The sequence below is a fragment of the Anneissia japonica genome, unplaced genomic scaffold (genome assembly GCF_011630105.1).
Source record: "Anneissia japonica isolate Jap-2015-1 unplaced genomic scaffold, ASM1163010v1 scaffold1665_len535045_cov187, whole genome shotgun sequence".
Taxonomy (NCBI): domain Eukaryota; kingdom Metazoa; phylum Echinodermata; class Crinoidea; order Comatulida; family Comatulidae; genus Anneissia; species Anneissia japonica.
The window spans coordinates 506,066-527,197 of record NW_022727261.1 but is presented as its reverse complement, the minus strand read 5'-3'; the positions used below and the strand labels follow the sequence as shown (position 1 = coordinate 527,197).

Genomic DNA, 21,132 nt, shown 5'->3' with positions numbered 1-21,132 from the left:
TGGGATTTAATCCTTTGGATCCTTTTAGTATTGATGATACTGTTTTCGGCTTACTAATTGTATCACTGAAATTCAACAGTGGATGACATTGAATAAACTAAAGCTTAATGAATGTATAGCAAAGCTTCTGGTCTGTACTTCTAGAAACCAACAGTCATCACCTTTAGTTAGAAATATCCAACTCAATGTTAATGGATCCCTCATAAAGGCCTCTAAAAATGCTCGTAACTTGGGTTTTACATTTTGACTCCACACTGGATTTAAGTTCTCAGGTGAGTAAGGTATGTAGTAGTGTACGTCACCATTTGCGTAACTTGTAGAGGATTCGAAGATTTGTTAATCAAGATACTTGTCATGCAGCAGTTAGAGCCCTCGTACTATCGCGAATTGACTATTGTAACTCACTCTATGGTAGTCTCTTCAAGCATAACACACAACACACTTTTTTTTCTGACAGGGAAACAAAATATATGAAAGACACCTATCTCCCAGTAGTCTGGCTGAATGAGGTAATCATCATGCTGATGCATGTCAACATTTATTTGTACTAAAAATGTAAATTAGATGTAAATACATTAAAAGACTTTACTACAGACTGTAAAGTAATTTTCACAGGTACTTCACATTATTTTCCCATGGTTAGAGCTGATTTAGATATATTTTTAAATATATATATTGATACTAATTTAGAAATAAATAAATGTAGGTTTTTAAACATAAAAATAAGATAAAATTTAGATATTTTGTTTTCTATTTAGTAACAACACATATAGGAATTTTCCTCTTTACATTTTGCGATGTTTGTATTAGTGAACAATCACAGTAATGAATAAATGTTATAGTTCTCTGACCGACCCAATTTCTAATTTTGCTTTGATTTGGTTTTTGGCCTTTTTAAAAATTATAATACAAGTTGTTAATTTTTAATAATAAAAATTAAAATAGAGTTTAATTTGTTTAATAGTTATATTAAAGTTTATTTTATATATCAAAATATTATTATATAAATATTGTTTTTTTAATGGTGTTGTTTTACGTCGTGAGTAAGTAGGTAAATAATAATGCTTTTCCTTTGTACCATTTTTCTCCAGAGTTGTGATTTGGATGATGCATTTGTTGATTATTACAAGAAGTCTGTTTTGCTACCTTTGAACTCTGCTCTTGGCCTCTTTATTGCGATACTTGTTTTGGGAGCTGGTTTGCTAATTGGTTCTCTGATAACCTACTATATTGATTATCGAGCAAACATGAATCCAAAGGTTAGTGAGATTGTTGGTTTAAGGTAAAAATATACAGTAAAATATTGACACAAGATAAATATTACACTGAGACACACACAACTTATATATACCTGTACTGCCCTCAAATATAACAAGAAGATATAAACGTTCTTCAAGTTTAAATCTCATTTAATTTCTCCTTTATAGAACCAAATCCTCCTGTACTGTATTTAAATTAGAACCACTTATGGTTGAACTATAACCTCATTTTGGTTGAACTAGTTTACTGAAAGCACAACATGAATGTAGGCCTAAGTTATAAATTATTATATAATATCCAGGTGACCATAATAACATAAAATAGCATTCTAAACAAGATTTATGAATTAAATATTTAAACTATAATAGAAAGTCTCAACAAAAATTAGTAGATTTACCCGCTTAATGCAGTACAAATGTGGATTCCTACGAAACATGTCTTCCTGGCTTGACGGAGTGTGCAAGTGTATGAAATCAAAGAACTTTAAGTTCTTTGATTTCATTTTAAAATATCATAAGAACGAGATGTTCCGCGTATTTGCATGAAACTTGATGGAACATCCACCCTCCCGCGAGCGGGGTAAAATATGACCATTTGACTAAGTGGAGAAATTACAGGAAACAAATGAAACCGAGCAACGCCTTTATTATTGATATATAGCGCCGAAATTGCTCTTCGTGTACCCACAATGCATTTCGAACGGATGCTTCACTATATTGGGAAACTGCTCTATCTTCTGCTATTTATTATCTTTGATGAAATAAACAAGTGCACCCTCTACCGGTTTAATGGTACAGTATTGCCCACAGGTGGGCAAAGTACGGCCCGACAGCGATTTTTTGCGGCCCGCGAATATGGATTAAAACGCCCATGTGTGCGGCCCGCCAAGCAACATGGGCTAAAAAACACCTTGTTTTTTTACGGCCCGACACCGATCATTATGTAAAAAGTAATATTAAAACTGGGAATAAAGTGGTGTAAAAGCAGTGCTTGGAAGTTTTTGAAAGCGCACTGGAAAGATTAAAGTTTGGGTGCGGCCCTCGGTGTTAAATCAGAAAGATTTTTATGCCCACCTCTGTTCTAACCCAAACAAGGCTACCCATTTGTTTATCCACGTCATCAGCCGCCATTTTGAATTTTAAGATGGCCGACTCACCACATAAAACATGGTCATGTTTGGTGTCAATGGAAAGGGAATTATACACTGATTAATTCTATTACACCTATACCTAATAATACATATTTACAGAGATAGAGGCCGATAAATAAAGACACGTGACAAAAAAATTGCAAAAGGTAAAAAAAACTCACCAAATGTTGTCGTGTTTGGTATCGTTAGAAAGGTCTTCCAATGCTCAATAATGTTTGACTGTACACATATTTCAAAAACGATAGAAGTTAAATTTAAAGTAAATTATTGCATACCGTATTAAAATAAATATGACCCAGTTGCGTAGAGCTCGTGAGCTCACGGGAGGAGATCCTACTATTACCATATAGCACTTTACTACAGAACCTTAACAGTGGCGTAACGCATGTGCTTTCCGGGCCATGTCCGGGTCCAAATGGGCCCGGAGAGGCCATGAAGGGTCATTCTGATTACTGTACTACTCATCACTCTACTACAACACCTTGACAATAAGGTAAGCTTTTCTATCATTTAAAAAAAAAACAAACAAACAAACAAACAAATAGACTTAAATGCCAAACTCATTGGCAGATTTATTAGAAGGGGTCCCTTCAACTACTACCCAGCATTTTACAATAGAAGTTTACCAGTTATGAACGCCTGTTTGCTTTTTGAGGAAACGCTTAGTCCAATGAGCCCTGGAGGAACCAGGACCCCACTTACTACATAAATCAGTTTACATAAATGAAAAATAAAAGTAGCTGTAATTATATTAACAGTCAGTGCGTTTGATAAACAATAAGGAAGCAAAGGTATGCTGCCATATATTTAGGCTGAAGGTAGGTTCGGAGAAAACAGAAGGAACAGTTTCTCCAAAGAAATGCACTGAACTTACACCTAATTCTGTTCTTCAACCTGTAAAGTGTCGATGTCGCGGTGAACAATCTATTTTAGACAAAACGTTGCAGTTGTTCAAATAGCAACATGCGTAGGCCTATTCTGAAATAATTCGAGGCCAAAATTAGATCTCTATGACCAACGGTTATTGAGATATGATATGCTGCAGTGTACCTAGAGTCAATGGTCAGAAGCATAATTTCCTGTCACTTTTGGACAAAAAGTTATATTAGTTCAAATAGAAATCTGAACATTGAGGCTAAATTTAAACTAGGTCTCTATGACTAACAGTTTTGGAGATATGGATATGCTGGGTCATGTACATTGGACAAAATGCTACTTTAGAGCAATTTCTAACAATTTGAGACCAATATTAAATCTGTACGATTTTCCGTTGCCACGATATATTGATGCCGTCTTTTAGAGGCGGTCATTTTAAATTCAAAATAGCGGCCTAAGCAGGCGTCAGAAACTTGCCGCAAAACTTTTTTTTTATAACTTACACATATTAAAGATATTTTGTGCAAAGTTTCATACTTTGGTAATAAAGTGCACGACTTGGCCCTTAGCTGCTCTTCTAAAATACGCAACTTGGTGCTTTAGCTGATCTACTAAAGCAGTTGATAAGCGTCTTTCAATATTTTAAGGATTTAAGTGCTTAGGTTGCTTGGGGTTGACATGACATTTGAGGTAAAAACGGAAACGGAAATACATTTATAAGTAAAGTGTTTCTACATTTGTGGTTAAACAGATTTTTACATTTGTGGGAGATTTTTTTTTTTTTTTTTTTTTTTACGTTTGTGGTTATTTTGGCATTGCGGGTAGAATGTTTTGACATTTGTGGTTATTTGTACATTTGTGGTTTATTTTTTATATTTGTGGGCTCTACAGGGCCCGGGGCGAGAAAATGTTAGCAGCTCCTTGCATATCAGTAAAGTAATTTAGCTCACGAAGTGATTGGGTGGGTAAAGGATGAAAAGATTGTAATTAATAGACAATGGCAAAAATATATTTTATGACTATCTAACAAAGCTGATATTTTGCACACTGATATTTAATTTGAATATTTGCGTGCAACATATGAATTAGGTTTATGGATAAATCATCATTTAATACGTGCATTTCACAAGCCTGCAAAAATTACATGCTTAATCATGAATGTGTTGATCTAAGTTCCATGTAGCTTTGCCAGTAGAAATAAGCATTATTAAACAATCATTTAATCAGTTGGTATCAGGGTCGGATCCAGGGAGCACAGGCTATTACCAATCCCCGAAAATTAGAGGAAAAACGAAAGAAGAAAGTCATTAAAGTAGGGAACATGACTTTAGAATGGGCCTACTCCAAAACAAGCTAACTTTCTATTTAAATTCCATCAGTTTCTAAGTTCCAAGCATTTAAAACAAAATTCTTTATATCCGCCCCTTGTTTTATTCTAAAGGTACCGTACCATTCCAACATTTAAGAATAGGCTCTAATAACACTACAACAAATCAGAGATGGACATCAATTTACTTTCTCAATAATAATTGTAGGCTTACAGCTTCTGGATCATTTTTTCTTCAGGTCGTCTAATAGGCTTGAAAATAACAATAAAAACACATTTTGGGTAACCAAATTCATTGATTGTTTAAATAAAGAAATGGTACCGTATTGTCAAAAGCGTCGTATTAGATTGCTCTGTAGTGGTAAGTGGCGGCTCTGGCCTCTCTGGGGCTCATTTGTACTTGGAGGAACTAAGCATTTTTTCCAGAAAGCACACAGGCGTTGTTACATAAGTGGTCAGTAAAATGCTGGGTCGTAGTTGAAGGGGCCCCTTCTAATAAATCTGCCAATGAGTGTGTTTGTTGCATTTTGTTCTATTTGTTTTTTTGAAAATTATAGAAAATGTTTATGTATTGTCAGTGCATTGCAGTAGAGTGATGGGTAGTAAAGTAAAAAGGGCCCCTAATTTCTATCTATCTATTTATTTCATTTCATTTCATTTCTTTAGGCACGAGCGCTAAGGATATGCCAATAAGTGAAGTTAATCACTGTCCTATGTGGCATATCCATTTAACAACAGGAGACTTTATGGACCAGTACACCGGGGTAACCCCCTACTCTTCTCGAAGGATGTACTGGGTTCTTTAAAGTACACACGATTCAGATGCGTACACTGGGCCTACGGTTTAAAGTGCGAGAAGACTTTTTCCACTACCGGAACCATTGGCGAGTGAGCCGTTCGAACCAGTGCCTCTGATGTGAAGATCATCACACTTGGCTCAGAAAGCACATGCATTACGCCACTGTTAAGGCTCGGTAGTAAAGTGCTAGGTGTTAGTTGTAGGATTCCCCTCCCGAGAGTTCACAAGCGTAAAAATATTCGCGCAAAATACAGAAATTCGTAATTGCACATTCATTTCCTGTTTGTAATAAACCGAATAAGTCACCAAAGATGACTTCATCAACATTTGGCCGATTGGGTATTAAAAGTTTTTACATTGTAAATGCATTGAGCGGAGTCGAAAGTGGTGTTTATCAAATCGTCTAAAATGTAATGAAGATAGCGTAGAAGATATTTGTTATAAAAATGTGTACATTTTGAATGACTCATAGATTCATGAGCTTAATGTTGATTTGATTTAAATTTCAATTCAGACACTAAAAATTTGAAGAATTTAGAGAGGCTTTTAAAAGCCGGTTCCCACTAAAGGCCGGTTCCCACTAAACTTGTCAAGCGAAAGCGTCGAGCGTCACGCAGCAAGCGAAGAGAATCGCGCAAAGTTCACAAGAGTTGACTTTCGGTAAAGAATGTCTCGCTTCCAATGATTCGCTTGCCTGTTGCCACTGCTGGCCGCGCGCAAAAACTCGAAATGGCGGGTGGCAACAGAGAAGATTTTGTTACCGCATTGATAGACGGAGAAAAAGGGCTGTGAGACGAATCAGATAAATCCTCAGGATTAACATTCCCTATATAACTCTATAATGAATCAAAAGGGTAAATATAAGCATAGTTTTTTTTAGTTCATATTTATTCAAGGCCTAGAGCTAGACCTCCTAAGGGTAGTAAATAGTAGCCCTAGCCTAGCCTAGCTTACTGTAGGTCTCAGGTGTAGCAGGGTATCAGAGGCCTAGGCTGGACCTAATACTGGTAGAAAGAGGAGATAAGTCAACTCGTCTCTGCAAATCCTTTTCTACGCATTGTCACATATTTTCTTTGCTCCCTTGTCACAGACCTAAACAAGGGTAGCCTACTGTTCCACAGAGTTTGCATGAAACGGACTCGTCGGTCATCGTTCGCATATCTGTAGGCCTACATTGTTTCGACAATGGCCTGACTTTATTGTTGACCTTTGACATAAATTGAATCTAAGCCTTGCGATTGGTCCATCAGCCGCGAATTCGCTTGCGAATCCGAAAAATTGGTCTTGGATCAACTCTTGTGAATTCGCAGGCGAAGCCTCCGCGACCACCGCGCGCACCGCGTCGAAGTTCGAAAATTGGGCGTTCGCGTGTTCGACTACAAATTCGTTTGCATGTTCACATTGGAAACGCCAGTCGCGTCTTCGATTCAGTCGCGCGCCACATTTCGACGCGAAATTCGCTTGATCGCGTTCTGTGGGAACCGGCCTTTAAAGACGCGCGCGGCTGAATCGAAGTCTTAATTTTGACTGATCTTGAATTTTGAACCAACTACTTCTGCACTTATTGCTTCCAGTGATCATTTGGTGGTGAACTTTCACCCTCACTTTGCTATTGAAGCCAAACCACCTAGTAAAACTCTAATTCGACCTTTCTGCGATTCTCCAGTACGTGGGTTTGGTCAATGGATAACAAAGTTCGATTGGCCAAAGTTAGATGAGTGTGCCAATCCCAATTTAGTTGTTGAAAATTTTCAACATTTTTTCAGTGCTCAATAGAGAAGATTTTCCCGTCGATTACCATCACACGCAGAGTCAATAACAAACCTCGGATGAATGCGTCTATCCAAAGGATAATCGATCGACGTAACAAAGCTTCCAAAAATAATAATAATAATCAAGAATAGGCCTATCGCCAGTTACGCATTAAAGCCCAAAATGAAATTAGAAAAGCTAAAACAAATTTATACAAAAGAAAAATTGAGAATTTAATAGTAACTGAGCCTGGAAAATGGTACCAACAAATACCCAATGAATCACCAATTCAACTCGCCAACAAAATCAGAGAGTTTGCACACAAATTAAACTATCCCCTCACCGATATTTTCAATTTCTGTTTAAGAGAAGGGTGTTTCCCCGAAGATTTATTTCCGAATAAATAAATTTTACAATGATTTTTCTTAATTTCTTAATTTCTTCCTCAAGAGATTTTGATGTTTTCGTTTTTTTTTTTTTGTTTTTTTTTTCATTAAATTGTCAGTTATTTTTATTACTTTTTTATATAGGCCTAGATAGATTTTCAAATTTTGATGTATTTTTATATTTTTTTTACTGTTGCAATCATAATCATATTTTGTATTAATTTTTTAAATTTATATTAATGTATTTTCCCCTTTAATATTTTTGTATGTATCAATCATTGTTGAAATCATAATCATATTTTTATATTGAATTTTTATTTTTATATTGATGTATTTTTTCCATTTAATGTTTTTGTATGTGTTTGTAATTGAAATACAAACTATTTCAGCCTCGGTTGCTGTTTGTAATGTTTTTTTTTTGTTTATATTATTATATACCGAATAAATAAATAAATAATAAATGCCAGCATTTTATCGACGTTATGTTGACGACACCATTGTGTTCATGCCAACCCACGATTCTGCACATCATTTTTTAAACATCCTGAACGAATCACACCATTCGATCAACTTTACTATGGAAATCCAAAGTTAGATGAGTGTGCCAATCCCAATTTAGTTGTTGAAAATTTTCAACATTTTTTCAGTGCTCAATAGAGAAGATTTTCCCGTCGATTACCATCACACGCAGAGTCAATAACAAACCTCGGATGAATGCGTCTATCCAAAGGATAATCGATCGACGTAACAAAGCTTCCAAAAATAATAATAATAATCAAGAATAGGCCTATCGCCAGTTACGCATTAAAGCCCAAAATGAAATTAGAAAAGCTAAAACAAATTTATACAAAAGAAAAATTGAGAATTTAATAGTAACTGAGCCTGGAAAATGGTACCAACAAATACCCAATGAATCACCAATTCAACTCGCCAACAAAATCAGAGAGTTTGCACACAAATTAAACTATCCCCTCACCGATATTTTCAATTTCTATTTAAGAGAAGGGTGTTTCCCCGAAGATTTATTTCCGAATAAATAAATTTTACAATGATTTTTCTTAATTTCTTAATTTCTTCCTCAAGAGATTTTGATGTTTTTGTTTTTTTTTTTGTTTTTTTTTTCATTAAATTGTCAGTTATTTTTATTACTTTTTTATATAGGCCTAGATAGATTTTCAAATTTTGATGTATTTTTATATTTTTTTTACTGTTGCAATCATAATCATATTTTGTATTAATTTTTTTAATTTATATTAATGTATTTTCCCCTTTAATATTTTTGTATGTATCAATCATTGTTGAAATCATAATCATATTTTTTATATTGAATTTTTATTTTTATATTGATGTATTTTTTCCATTTAATGTTTTTGTATGTGTTTGTAATTGAAATACAAACTATTTCAGCCTCGGTTGCTGTTTGTAATGTTTTTTTTTTGTTTATATTATTATATACCGAATAAATAAATAAATAATAAATAAATTTAAATAAATTCCACTGCCGACCGCGCGTGAAAACTCGAAATGAATGAGGGCGCTGCACCGTAGCGACTTCGGACTCGCATCGCGCAGTTTTTTTAAATGAAACATTTCACTTCCTTAAACTTTGTTTTTGAATATTTCTCTAAAATAATTATTTCAATGTGTTCTTAGATGTGGTTTTTACAGGTGTTTGCTGTTTTAACTTGCATCTGTGCCCTTTTTTCGCTCGTTGCATTTGTGACCAAAGTTAGGCCTAATCCTAGGCCATACGATAGACTAATCTTGTATGCGCTTGGCCGACGGCAAGCGCTGGCGTCCCACGCGGAACTCCAGCCATCTTAAAGGACCCCCCAGAGTGGACTCCCAAGCGTGAAAATAGCACTTCAGAAGTTAATAAAAGAAGGAGATATCGATGAGGTACTAGAAATCGACTAAAGCAAAATAAACATCGTCCACCATTACCAGTTATTACCTTAAGTAATGTTCGTTCAATCAATAGTAAAATTGACCATATTCAAGCGAATTGTAAGTTTCTATCTAAATTCCGTGAATCAGGTGTACTTTGTTTTACGGAGACATGATATTCCAGATTCTATTGTAGATATTGATGGTTTTGAACTATTACGAAATCCGAAATTTTCACGGGAAAGAGAAGGGTTTCGTATGTATGTAAATAGGCGCTGGTGCAATAACATCACAATTAGGAAGCAAGTCTGTAATTTGAACATTGAAATGTTTTGTGTTACGATGAGACCGTTACCTCCCAAAAGAATTTAATCAAATCTATTTAATTCTGATAAACAATCCACCTGATTTCAGTACTGAAAATGCAGCCCAGACTGTATTTGAATGTGTTTAAGAATATTCAAACTTTCCCCCAGATTCAACAAAATTTATCTTGGGGGATATCACCATGCTGAAAATCATTAAACTCTCGTCTACCCACTTATGTTATATGTGTTGATAAACCGACAAGAGGCCCAAATATTATTCTTGACCAATGTTTTTGTTCTGTCAAAAATTCATATAAGTGTGTTACTCGGCCACTTCGGAAACTCAGACCACAATGTTGTCCACTTACCACCAGTGAATGAACAAAACATTAAAAGCGAAAAACCTATCAAAAAGTTGTTAAGATTCTGAATAATGAATGTGTTCAAGAGTTATGTTCTTGTTTTAGGAGTACTGACTGGGATATGTTTATTGAAGGTGAAACCTTGGAAAATGCAACCACAATTATAGTGAACAACTATATTTCCTTCTGTGAGCAGCAAATTGTTCCAACGCGAAAGATTAAAATATACCCTAACGATAAACCGTGGATTAACAAGGAAGTTAAAGCAATGCTAAAAGAACACAATGAAGCATTTTGATGTAATGATAGGGATAAGCTTACGAGTTTAAATAAACAACTTAAGAGCTATCGAGATAATTTAAGACTGTTTACAAAACAACAACACAAAAACAGCATGGGACTGTGTGAAGGAAATGGGTGGTGCTAAATCAAAGAAAAAACAACCACCTCAAGGCGACCAAATGTTTACTGCAAATGAATTTAATCACTTCTTTGCCCGCTTTGAATCTAGTGATATCGACAGATCAAAGCTGATAGCTGACAACTTCCATGACAATGCATTTTACAACAACCGTGTCGTTATCTATGAATGGGAAGTACAAAGAGAGTTTACAAAACTAAATGCTAAAAAAAGCTATGGGCCTAGATAATATTAGCCCAATGTTACTGAAAGCATGGAGGAATAAAATACAATTAATACACATACTGACCAAGCCGGGAACTATGCACGAGCAATGGTTGCGGACTTCAGCTCAGCGTTCAACACTATGGTACCTTCTCTGCTGTTGAAGAAATTACCTAGCTTAAATGTAAATTCTAATATTATTATGTGGATCCAAGATTTTCTAAGCAACAGAGTACAATATGCAAGTTTTGCTGGAACTTTTTCAGACCCCATCACTACACAGATTGGATCACCTCAGGGATGTGTGGTTTCTCCACTACTATTTATTATTTATACTGATGACTGCAGATCCAAAAATGAAGATGTTAAGATATTGAGATATGCAGATGACTATCATATGTCTCATGAAATCAAACTCTGTTTCTAACTATGTGAATACTGTCGCGAACTTCTCATTGTGGTGTAAACAAAACTGTTTAAAACTGAATGGGAAAAAAACAAAAGAACTCAAAATTGACTATAGGAAAGGAGAAAATAATGTTGTATCACTTGTTGACAATTTTGAGATTGTTACTCATCAAATACCCAGGTTTAGAGATTGATAATAAGTTAAACTGGGGGGGGGGGAGCAGTGTGATAAAATTGTTAAGAAGGGTATGACGCGATTCCATTTCTTAAGGAAATGGCGGTCATTCAATGTTGATACCGGTACATGTATAATGAGCCTTTTTTATTCTTCTTTTATTGAAAGTGCTCTTTTGTTTGGAAGTTACGTATGGTTTAGTAATTTAAGGAAACACGATTATAACAGACTACAACGTATCATAAATCAGGCTGGAAAAATCTACAACAAAATAGACAACTAGATGATATCTGTGAGTTTAAAATTATTGATAAAGTAAAGAGAATTTTAATAGATAGTCCCACCCACTAAATGCATCTTTTACTTGGCTACTCTCGGGTAAAGGTTATAATCACATGTCTGTAGAACAAATAGATATCTTAATTAATTCGTACCACTTTCCATTAAAAAGCTTATTCAAAATATCAAATAAGTTTTATGGCCTAATTATAATTTATTTTCTCCACTACCAGCTATTTATTATTTATACCGACTACTGCATTTTGTTTTGCGATGTGATGTACGGTACGAACTTATTTTCCGAAAGGACACAAATAAAGAATCCTGAATCTTGACAACTGAGAGAAAGGATAATGAGACTGATTTTGTTATCGTATTGATAGACGGGGGGAAAGGGTTGTGAGATGAAATCCGATAACATCCTCATGATTAACATTCCCAGAACTCCAAAATGGATCAAAAGAGTAAATATAAACATAGTTCTTCTTTTTTTAGTCCATATTTATTCAAGGAAAGGCCTAGAGCTAAGCCTCCTAAGGTTAGATAGGAGGCCTAGCCTACCCTACTGTAAGGTCTCAGCTAGTATGAGCAGATTATCAGAGGCATAGGCTGGACAGGCCTAAATACTGGTAGCAAGAGGAGGAAATTCAACTCTTTGCAAATCCTTTTCCACGCATTGCCACATACTCTCTTTGCTCCCTTGCCTCAGACCTAAAAAAGAGTAGCCTACAGTTCTACAAAGTTGCATGAAACGGCTCGTCGGTCATCGTGGGCAAATTGTTTTAATAATGGTCGGGACTTTATTGTTGACCTTTGAGAGTATTAATGCTCAAAGTCATTGTTGCATGACTGCTGTAACTATATCTATCTATATATTGAGGATTTTATTTACAATTAAAAGTGTACAAAACATTATTTAAAATTACAATTTAATTAAACAAAATTACAATTTATAAAAGGGGAAAAAACATGCAGCGTTTAGATAATTCAAAGGGAGGGGAGAAAACATCAAGAAATAGAAAGGAGAAAATAAATTAAAGTCATTTGAATGCAAATTTTTGGAATTGGGGGATCACGTAGGGTAAAAGGTGGTCCGCCTTGAAGGACCCTACAATTAATGGAGCATACCCAGCAACCCAGGTCAAGGGGGGGGGGGCGTGGAAACACCATTATAAGAAATTTAGCGTAAATTTAAATTTTATGTTTTTAATTAATCAATTATATCTTTAAGAATTTAGAAGGGCTGTGAGATATGGCAAACGGCTCTTTTTGAATATTGTGGTGGGACGGCCAAAGTTTCCATATCTCCTCATATTTCTGAGTTGCATACTGTAAATTGTATTGCATTGGGGGAACCAATGAAAAAACCTTTCACTTGGGTGGCTTTTTTTGCAAACCTAAGGCATAAGTTGGGCCGGCCGTCATTGAGATGCTCCAACCCGAGAGTAACAAGAGCATCCTCATAGGGTATATATTGCTCGCCCAGCAAGGAGTGGCATACTCTCTTCTGTATTCCCTCAAGGCGACCCACCTGCAATCCAGCGAGCCCTCCGTTCCAAATGGCACCCGCATACTCCAAGGCTGGTATAATAATATAGGCCTACCCCTTACACACAGTCAGTAATCGATTTATTGAGACCTGCTTGTTTTAGTTTGCGTAACATATACAACTTCGTATTCACATGACGTTCCCATTTTAAGTTGGACTGGAATATGACACCTAGTAGTTTAACCTCATTAACAACAGGTAACAGGTTGTTAGATAGGCGGTTATCCTGGTCTGGAAGTGTTTTGTGACCAAAGTATACTCTCATAATATCTGACACTTGGTTGGATTTAGGTTTAGGTTGTTTGTTTCTGACCACTGGTGATGATGATGAAGCATATCTAAGGTGTTTTAGATGAAACTTGGGTTATTTATAACTACATTTTTGCCAAGTATCAGATCGTCAACATACTTCCAGACCTGAATACCGGTGTTCACAAGTTCCACTTCCAGAAGAGCAATATTAATGACGCAAATGAAAATGATGGGAAATGAAGAATTGTACTCTGAGGAACCCCTCCTGTAAGTGTTTAGACAAAGAGTTCATATACTTAACCCACTGCCTTCTATTAGTCAGGAAGTCAACGACCCATTGCATGATTGATGGACAAGGCTATGTTATGATCTAAAGAATCAAATGCTTTAGTGAAATCGGTTAAAGCCAGTGTACTTATAGAATCCGGTTTTTCAGCATGGGAGATTAGTTTATGATAAATATCAATCAGGCAATGGGTCGTAGAACCCCTTTTTAATTTCCGTATTGACGATGGCCAACATGCGGTTTAATGGTGTTGATTATAAATGTTGAAATTCAACGCTCTGCAATTTTTTCAAGCGTGGAAGTTAGAGATATTGTCTTAATTTATCGATCATAGGTGGGTTCTGTTTCGGAAGCGGATACCATTTTAGTCCAGTCCGAAATGTAGCAAAATCATTTTTTTTTCTGCTATATTTAAAAAAAATTGGATATGATGTAGAGTAGACATTGATAAATCAAAAAAGTATGTGCAACATTTTGTTTCTCATACGTAAGGGGGGTTGCCAGCAGTTTCAAAATGGCCGCCATTTTTTCCTAAAGGTGTTACTGATATTGTAAGTTTATGTCATTAAAATGCAGTATTCAATTGGAAATCCACCCATAACAATGACAACAACTGTTAACTAAATATTGTACACATTTTTGAGCTATTACAATTTAAAATGGCTGCCATTTTCCATTATTTTAGCTTTTTAACATACATATTAATAATAATAACTGATCTGTAACTGTAAAACAAAAACGTGTGAGAGCTAGTTATATGCAATTGTCATATGCTGTTAATGGTTATTACCATAATATATATGTATATACATATATACGGCCATATAATGCAAAACAATTTAAAATTAAAATTAAAACGGAACAGTGGAGAAAATTCGATCAGAATGACAAAATAAACTAAGCATCCACTGGAAGGAATCCCAATATCTGCAGACGGATCCGTTTCGGCCTTCCAGGCCTCATCAGTGCAGCTAGGGTACAGACCCAAACGAAACGTTCGACCAGCTTAGGTAGCGCCCAAACTAGTCCCACGACCACTAATGATTACAGAGGCAAACCAAGGCAGTGTATATACATAGCGCAGGTGTGAATGCAAATAGTGGAATACAAGCTATGCGGCTCGGCCCCAGTAGATAGAGAGAATATTTTGTCATTCTTAACGCGTCCTACAAAATTCTTACGAGACAGCACTAGTCCGTGAATCTGTGAACAAGATCGGAGATCTAAAGATGCAATCTCTACCGTGCATCAATGGCGACGCTGGATCTCAATAGAGATTCTTAACTAATATAAAAGTTTGAAAGGCAAATGGGAAAAACCCATAAAACAGCAAACGGCCATATAATGCAAAACAATTTAAAATTAAAATTAAAACGGAACAGTAGAGAAAATCCGATCAGAATGACAAAATAAACTAAGCATCCACTGGAAGGAATCCCAATATCTGCAGACGGATCCGTTTCGGCCTTCCAGGCCTCATCAGTGCAGCTAGGGTACAGACCCAAACGAAACGTTCGACCAGCTTAGGTAGGGCCCAAACTAGTCCCACGACCACTAATGATTACAGAGCCAAACCAAGGCAGTACCGTATATATACACAGCCCAGGTGTGAATGCAAATAGTGGAATACAAGCTATGCGGCTCGATTCCAGTAGATAGAGAGATTATTTTGTCATGCTTAACGCGTCCTACAAAATTCTTACGAGACAGTCCGTGAATTTGTGAACAAGACCGGAGATCTAAAGATGCAATCTCTACCGTGCATCAATGCCGGCGCTGGATCGCAATAGAGATTCTTAAATAATATATAAGTTTGAAAGGCAAATGGAAAAAACCCCATAAAACAGCAAACGGCCATATATTGCAAAACAATTTAAAATGATATATGCAAACTGGGCTGGTTTATGGAAGATGTGTAACTGCGAAGTGGAAGGGAGTTCCTGCAACAACTTTCCATTTGTTGTCTAGTGTTTCTGATTCATCAGACAGTGACAGTGATAAAGAAAGTGATAATGAACATTAGCATTGCAGGCTAAAAAGGTTGTGGAACGGTGATTTAGCAAAATGCCGCTTTTATTAGGATTTTGCTAATGACAGCTTAAACCCTGGGACATTATAATGTGAATTGACAAGGATATATTAGAGTAACAAATCAATTTTAGCATGCAAACTTAAAAAATGATACAGAGTTTGCCACTTACTTACAAAACTGCTTGTACATTAAAAGAAAAATACCCAGTATTTTTTGTGTATGTACTATTATCTCTTTTCCTGTGTAACCCTGTTAAAGCCCATTTAGATATATTTTAAAAACCTATTCAAAATAACCATTGAGATTGTTCTAGTTGAAAACTGTTGGGAGACCTGTTTTATATTTGTTGATTCCAGTTTAAAAACCCATTAAGATACTTGTTAAATCCTGTTAACTCTTCTTGTTAAACCCTGTTGGATGACATGTTGGTTCATGTTAGATACCTGTTTAGTTAATACCTGTTAAAATAGTTGATACCTGTTAATACCTATTGAATCTAGTTGATACCTGGTTAGACTTGTTGATACATGGTGGATATCTGTTAATTCCTGTTGAAACATGTTAATATCTTCTGTCGGTTAATGATCTGCTGTCGGTGAAAGGTCTGTCAACAGAAAGTCTATACGTAATTTAGTCAGTCAAACGGTAATGATTTTACAATTTAAAAAATTACAATTTTTAAAAATGTCGGCGAAATAATATTAGGTGTCTGCGAAAAAACTTATCTGCAAAAGAATGCCGGCAAAAACTCCACGGCAAATCACCAATCACCTGTCGGCAAATTTCAATCGGCTAATTGTCTGAATTATAATATTGTTTTATATTTAAAAAAAATAAATATTGAGACCCTTACCTATTTTGTTTATTATCACAAACAGATGACGCATCTCGTTTTGTGTAGAAACTTATCAAATGTAAATACCAGCTTTAAATGCACTAATGTTTCTAATGATTGTAATTTTCAGAAGTCAAATCAAGGAGAAATGAAAGACGTGTGTGAAAGGCCAAATTTGGAACGTCATACCAGCCAAATCCCGCTTCAAGATGACTTCGCTACTACCGACAATGATGACCAAACAGTACCTCAAACAAGAAGCTAATTGCATCACAAGATATCAACAGCAGATATGTTACCCAAAATGTGATTACTTTAATAAGGTTGCCTACAACCCCTTAAAAAAAGTGTTATATAAAAGTCATTTTTGTATGTTTACATAATAGTAAATCAAAATTACTTTATTAGGTTAAGGATATTGTTATATTAATACCAATACTGTACCATAATTTCATGCAATGGTACGTCATCATGTTATGGATGGTATGTCCGTTACCATCACTATGGTCATCATCATCAACTAAACTTTTTGGCATTTGGCATTAATATTTTACAATGTGGAATTGTCTAATATTGAATTAAAGATTATAGTCAGGCAGCAAAACTAAAAAGCCCTATTTATCTACTTAAAAATAGGTCGTTAGGAATGAAACCTAATATAGAAACTTTCATACATGTGTTAAGAGAATGTAAAATAAAAAAGACTGATTATTTCAAAAAATGGAAAGGGATAATTTAAAACTAAGTAAAAAGTTTGGCAAATGTGTTATTTTGCCTTAATCATCTTTAATGTTCTTGGTCTTTTAAGTTATACTGAAGTTTGATTTATTGTGTTTTAAGGTTAAGTCATTATGTTCTGTTAATGTATTGATTATTATTATTGCTTGGATTTGTTTATTTCAATTCTATGTAATGCTGTGATTTATGAACTATTGAACTGAATAAAAATTGCCTAGTTAGTATCGGTCAGCCTGAAGTTGAATTGGTCATATGAATTAATATTGGAATTGCGTCGCAAAAAAAAAAAAAAATGCGGCAACTGCAGGTGGCCATTAACCACTTCCTTGTTTTCTTCAATATTCTTATGAATTTATTATGCTCCACTGTCAGCGCTACACCATCATTCTTTCCTGGGTCGACAATGTTACTTAGAGGTTCCTCTATCACTTCGGATATTCTAGTGGCAGTTCCCAAGGATATTGTACACAACCTATGTTGCTCAGGCTAGCTCATACCAACAAGACCCCATCCAACCACTCTTTTCACAGCATTTTAATCATATTTATGGGTGCTAGGGCTTTGGGCAATTAGTGCCAATAAGCAGCCCTACTGGCACATTTCGTAGCGGAGATTCAAGTTATTGTAAGCGAGGCTAAATTTAATGTTGTCTAGATTAGGGATCTGTGACACTATAACTGGGATACTGTTTCTAGTAAATAAAACTGGTACTTGCACAGCGTCAAAATGATTCAATTCTCTTATGGTCACACGTTCAAATCTTCTAACCTCATCTTGCCTGCCTTCAGTACAGCTCAAAGTTTCCCCTTCAAGTTATCTGTCAACAAGAAAGCATAAGACTGATCATCAAGGAAGACACGGCAATATGCTTCACTTGTCATAGTTGGCCATTACTTGAAAAAATGGCTGATAAGCACCTACTCTCTTTGTTTGTAGCTCCAGATTTGCTAAACATACTCGTGATGTTGGTATCAAGTTGAGACTAAGGTGCTTGTATATCAGATTGTTTGTTGCTGGAAACAGGGAATTTATGCATGTATGTAAGATTATGACATTAACAGACATGTACGCTTTATTTTGAACTTTTCTGTACCTCTAGCAAAACACCCTTTACACAGACCTTTATCTCTAAAAGTTTGTTCTCTTTCAGAGAGCTTCATGCCCAAGAAGTTTCTGCAAATTTTCAACAGGATGTGATTGGCTATACACTACACATATGTAACATGTGGAAGGTTGCTGAAAATGTACCGAAGTACTAAATGAAGGCTCCTTCCATTTATGCAAAGCAATAGCCGCCTCCCCAAATCCATTTCCATATACTGAATCGTGTATTTCCCTGGCTGAAGCTTTGACAAAAAACCTGACATTCACAAATTCTGTGTGGGTAGCTTGCCCAGCCACGCCTAAACAATTACTGCGGTCTTACCATGGAGGTAAGACCACAGTGTTCATTGCCGATTTATAGCATTCCGCAAGGGGTTTCAAAACACAATATTGGATCGATCGCATTGAGTGTTCTGACAGCATACATCGAAATTAATGTGTTCAGCTTCATTATGGACCTAGGAACATCGCAAACAGTGTTCTCAAATGATGATATAATGCATAAAAAAGTGGGTCTCATTCAGCTCCACAGAGGTAGTGCTTTCAACACCCCAGTTATACTCTGAGATGATTGTGTCACTGGAATTAGCACTATGTGAGTCAGCATCACCTTTCAAACTCATTTCAAGATTTCTCGCGGTTGGAGAAAAGACAATCTCTGGCTCATCTGACATTGTTGCAGGAGCTTTTTCAGTATCCTCCTCTGGTGCAGGTAAGTCCACTGTTTCTAGAGCATCACTTTATTATTAACAACATCTCATTTAGACACAACATACGGTGGTCAAAGGCGAAATTGCATGTTATTTACAATTTTATTTTCAAAAGTTTCATTATAATAAAAAAATATATATAGAAAAATACAGTAAAAAAGTAATCATCAGAAAAAAATTACACCAATAATATGAATAAAAAGAATACAGGTAGAAGTTTCATTGAGAAAACGATTAATATAAAAAAACAGTTACAAATTTAGAAACATCAGATAAAAATATATAAATAAATAAAAGTGAGAAATCGAGAAATTCAATCCGAAATAATTGTGTGTTGCAATTTATTCTATCTGGCCATTTCTCCCAGAAACTCATCTGGACATCAGTCATCCACTCGAATTGCCTCTCATATTCTTCATTATTTTCAATCATTTCGACGTCCTTAACATATGTCAAGCCATGTCGAAAACTTATTGAAATCAAATAACAAAATACTGTAACAACATTTATAATTATTAACATAGCAATGGAATGACAATTCAACACTAACTAGATTATAATTTAATCAAACAGTCAGGCTTATAGAGTTATTTATCATTACTGTAAGGTTATAAAAAATAACTTTCTAGAATCCTGTCTAGTTTTAATGGTAACTCTCCATCACTACGATTTAACCATGATTAGATCCATGACCACTTAATAACACAGGGGTGTAAGCAAGGACGCTAAACTACTTGAATGGGACCTCTATTTAGTACAGGGGCATACTGAAGGCCATGGAACTGTTCCCATCACAAGATGGACTAAAGTAGGCTAATAATCACTTTATGCAAATACACTAGATTTTTTAGTAGACTAGGATAGTTGTTGAATTATTAGAGAAGAGACTAATTCGAATAGAGACAGCAGCAGAGTAACAACTTGAATAGAATAGGAGTTAAACGCCGGTCTACATCTTTTTAAATATATCTTACATCAGTGAAACTTAAAGCCAGTTACTCACTGCGTGCGACGGCAACGCGACGAAGAACGCACGCGAAGATGCGGACCAAACGGATTGTCTTTTTAATGAGGATCCGTTCAGATTGCCACTGGCAATCAGCAGACGGCGTTGGGTTGTCTATCGCTCGCCGGAAGCAAATGTGGATTCGTCGTACGACGCGGTGAGTGTCCGTCTAACGTTTATCTTAAATTATCTCGTACCTGGTGTAGTAGTTTGAATAAAAAGGGACCCGTGCTCTACTCAACTAAAGTATCTGTTTCAGTGTAATTTTGTATACCTTGAAGTGACGCTGAATACACACACGCAACTACAAAATAATCAGCGTTACATTGGTGGCAGCGGTGGGATTCAAAAGCTATAGTTTTGATAATCTAAAACGAGTATGCCTCGCCAACGAAGAAACTCAGAAAGCCCAGAGAGAGCTCCGTCATCATCATCATTAAGAGTGCACATGAAAATTGAATTGCCTCCTTGTTATAATGGAGATGGGACAAAGGATTTTGGCCAATGGAGCAGGAGACTAGAAATTGTAGTCAATGGCTATCCACAGCAGTCACTAGATCTTGCCAAAGTTTAGTTTCTGGGATAATTTAGACCCCGGAACCAAAGCAGACTACTCCCTGTCGAAGGAAACATTGAAAGAAGCTTTTACCAAGCGTGAAGGACGTGAAAACTTCAGAATTTTCATCAGTGCTAGGCAATGAAAAACAGGTGAGCCCCTTGAAGTATTATGTGGCCGAACTTACTCGCCTTGTGAGGGATGCTTATCCTGCCTAACTGAGCCAATAGTAGAGCAGGAAGTATTCCGTCGATTCAATGCTGGTTTAGAGCCATCCTTAATACAAAAAGTATATGAGCATGGGGTTAGAAATATTGCAGATGCCCTGAAGGTGGCCTCTCAAATTGAAAGAGCTACTCATGCCACAAAATTAGTTGCGCCTTTGATGCCAGTGGCTTCCTTAACCCCACAACAATCCACTCTAGAGATGGTCCTCTAGAAATTAGACAAATTACAACTTGAATTAAATG

At 35.9% G+C, this 21,132-nt stretch overlaps 1 protein-coding gene across 1 annotated transcript; it reads left to right on the top strand.

Moving 5' to 3' along the window:
- The first annotated feature begins 434 nt into the window (after window positions 1–434).
- On the top strand, window positions 435–17,524 carry LOC117113665. Its single transcript, XM_033257073.1, has 3 exons — window positions 435–509; window positions 1,092–1,259; window positions 16,679–17,524. Exons 1-3 carry the CDS (start codon window positions 471–473, stop codon window positions 16,811–16,813), a joined length of 342 nt encoding a protein of 113 aa, XP_033112964.1. The 5' UTR covers window positions 435–470; the 3' UTR covers window positions 16,814–17,524.
- Window positions 17,525–21,132: the final 3,608 nt, after the last annotated feature.

Coding starts and splice junctions, on each gene's coding strand:
- LOC117113665 (XM_033257073.1), top strand. CDS start 471: ATGAAAGACACCTATCTCCCAGTAGTCTGGCTGAATGAG. Junction 510..1,091: donor CAGTAGTCTGGCTGAATGAG/GTAATCATCATG, acceptor ATTTTTCTCCAG/AGTTGTGATTTGGATGATGC. Junction 1,260..16,678: donor GAGCAAACATGAATCCAAAG/GTTAGTGAGATT, acceptor TGTAATTTTCAG/AAGTCAAATCAAGGAGAAAT.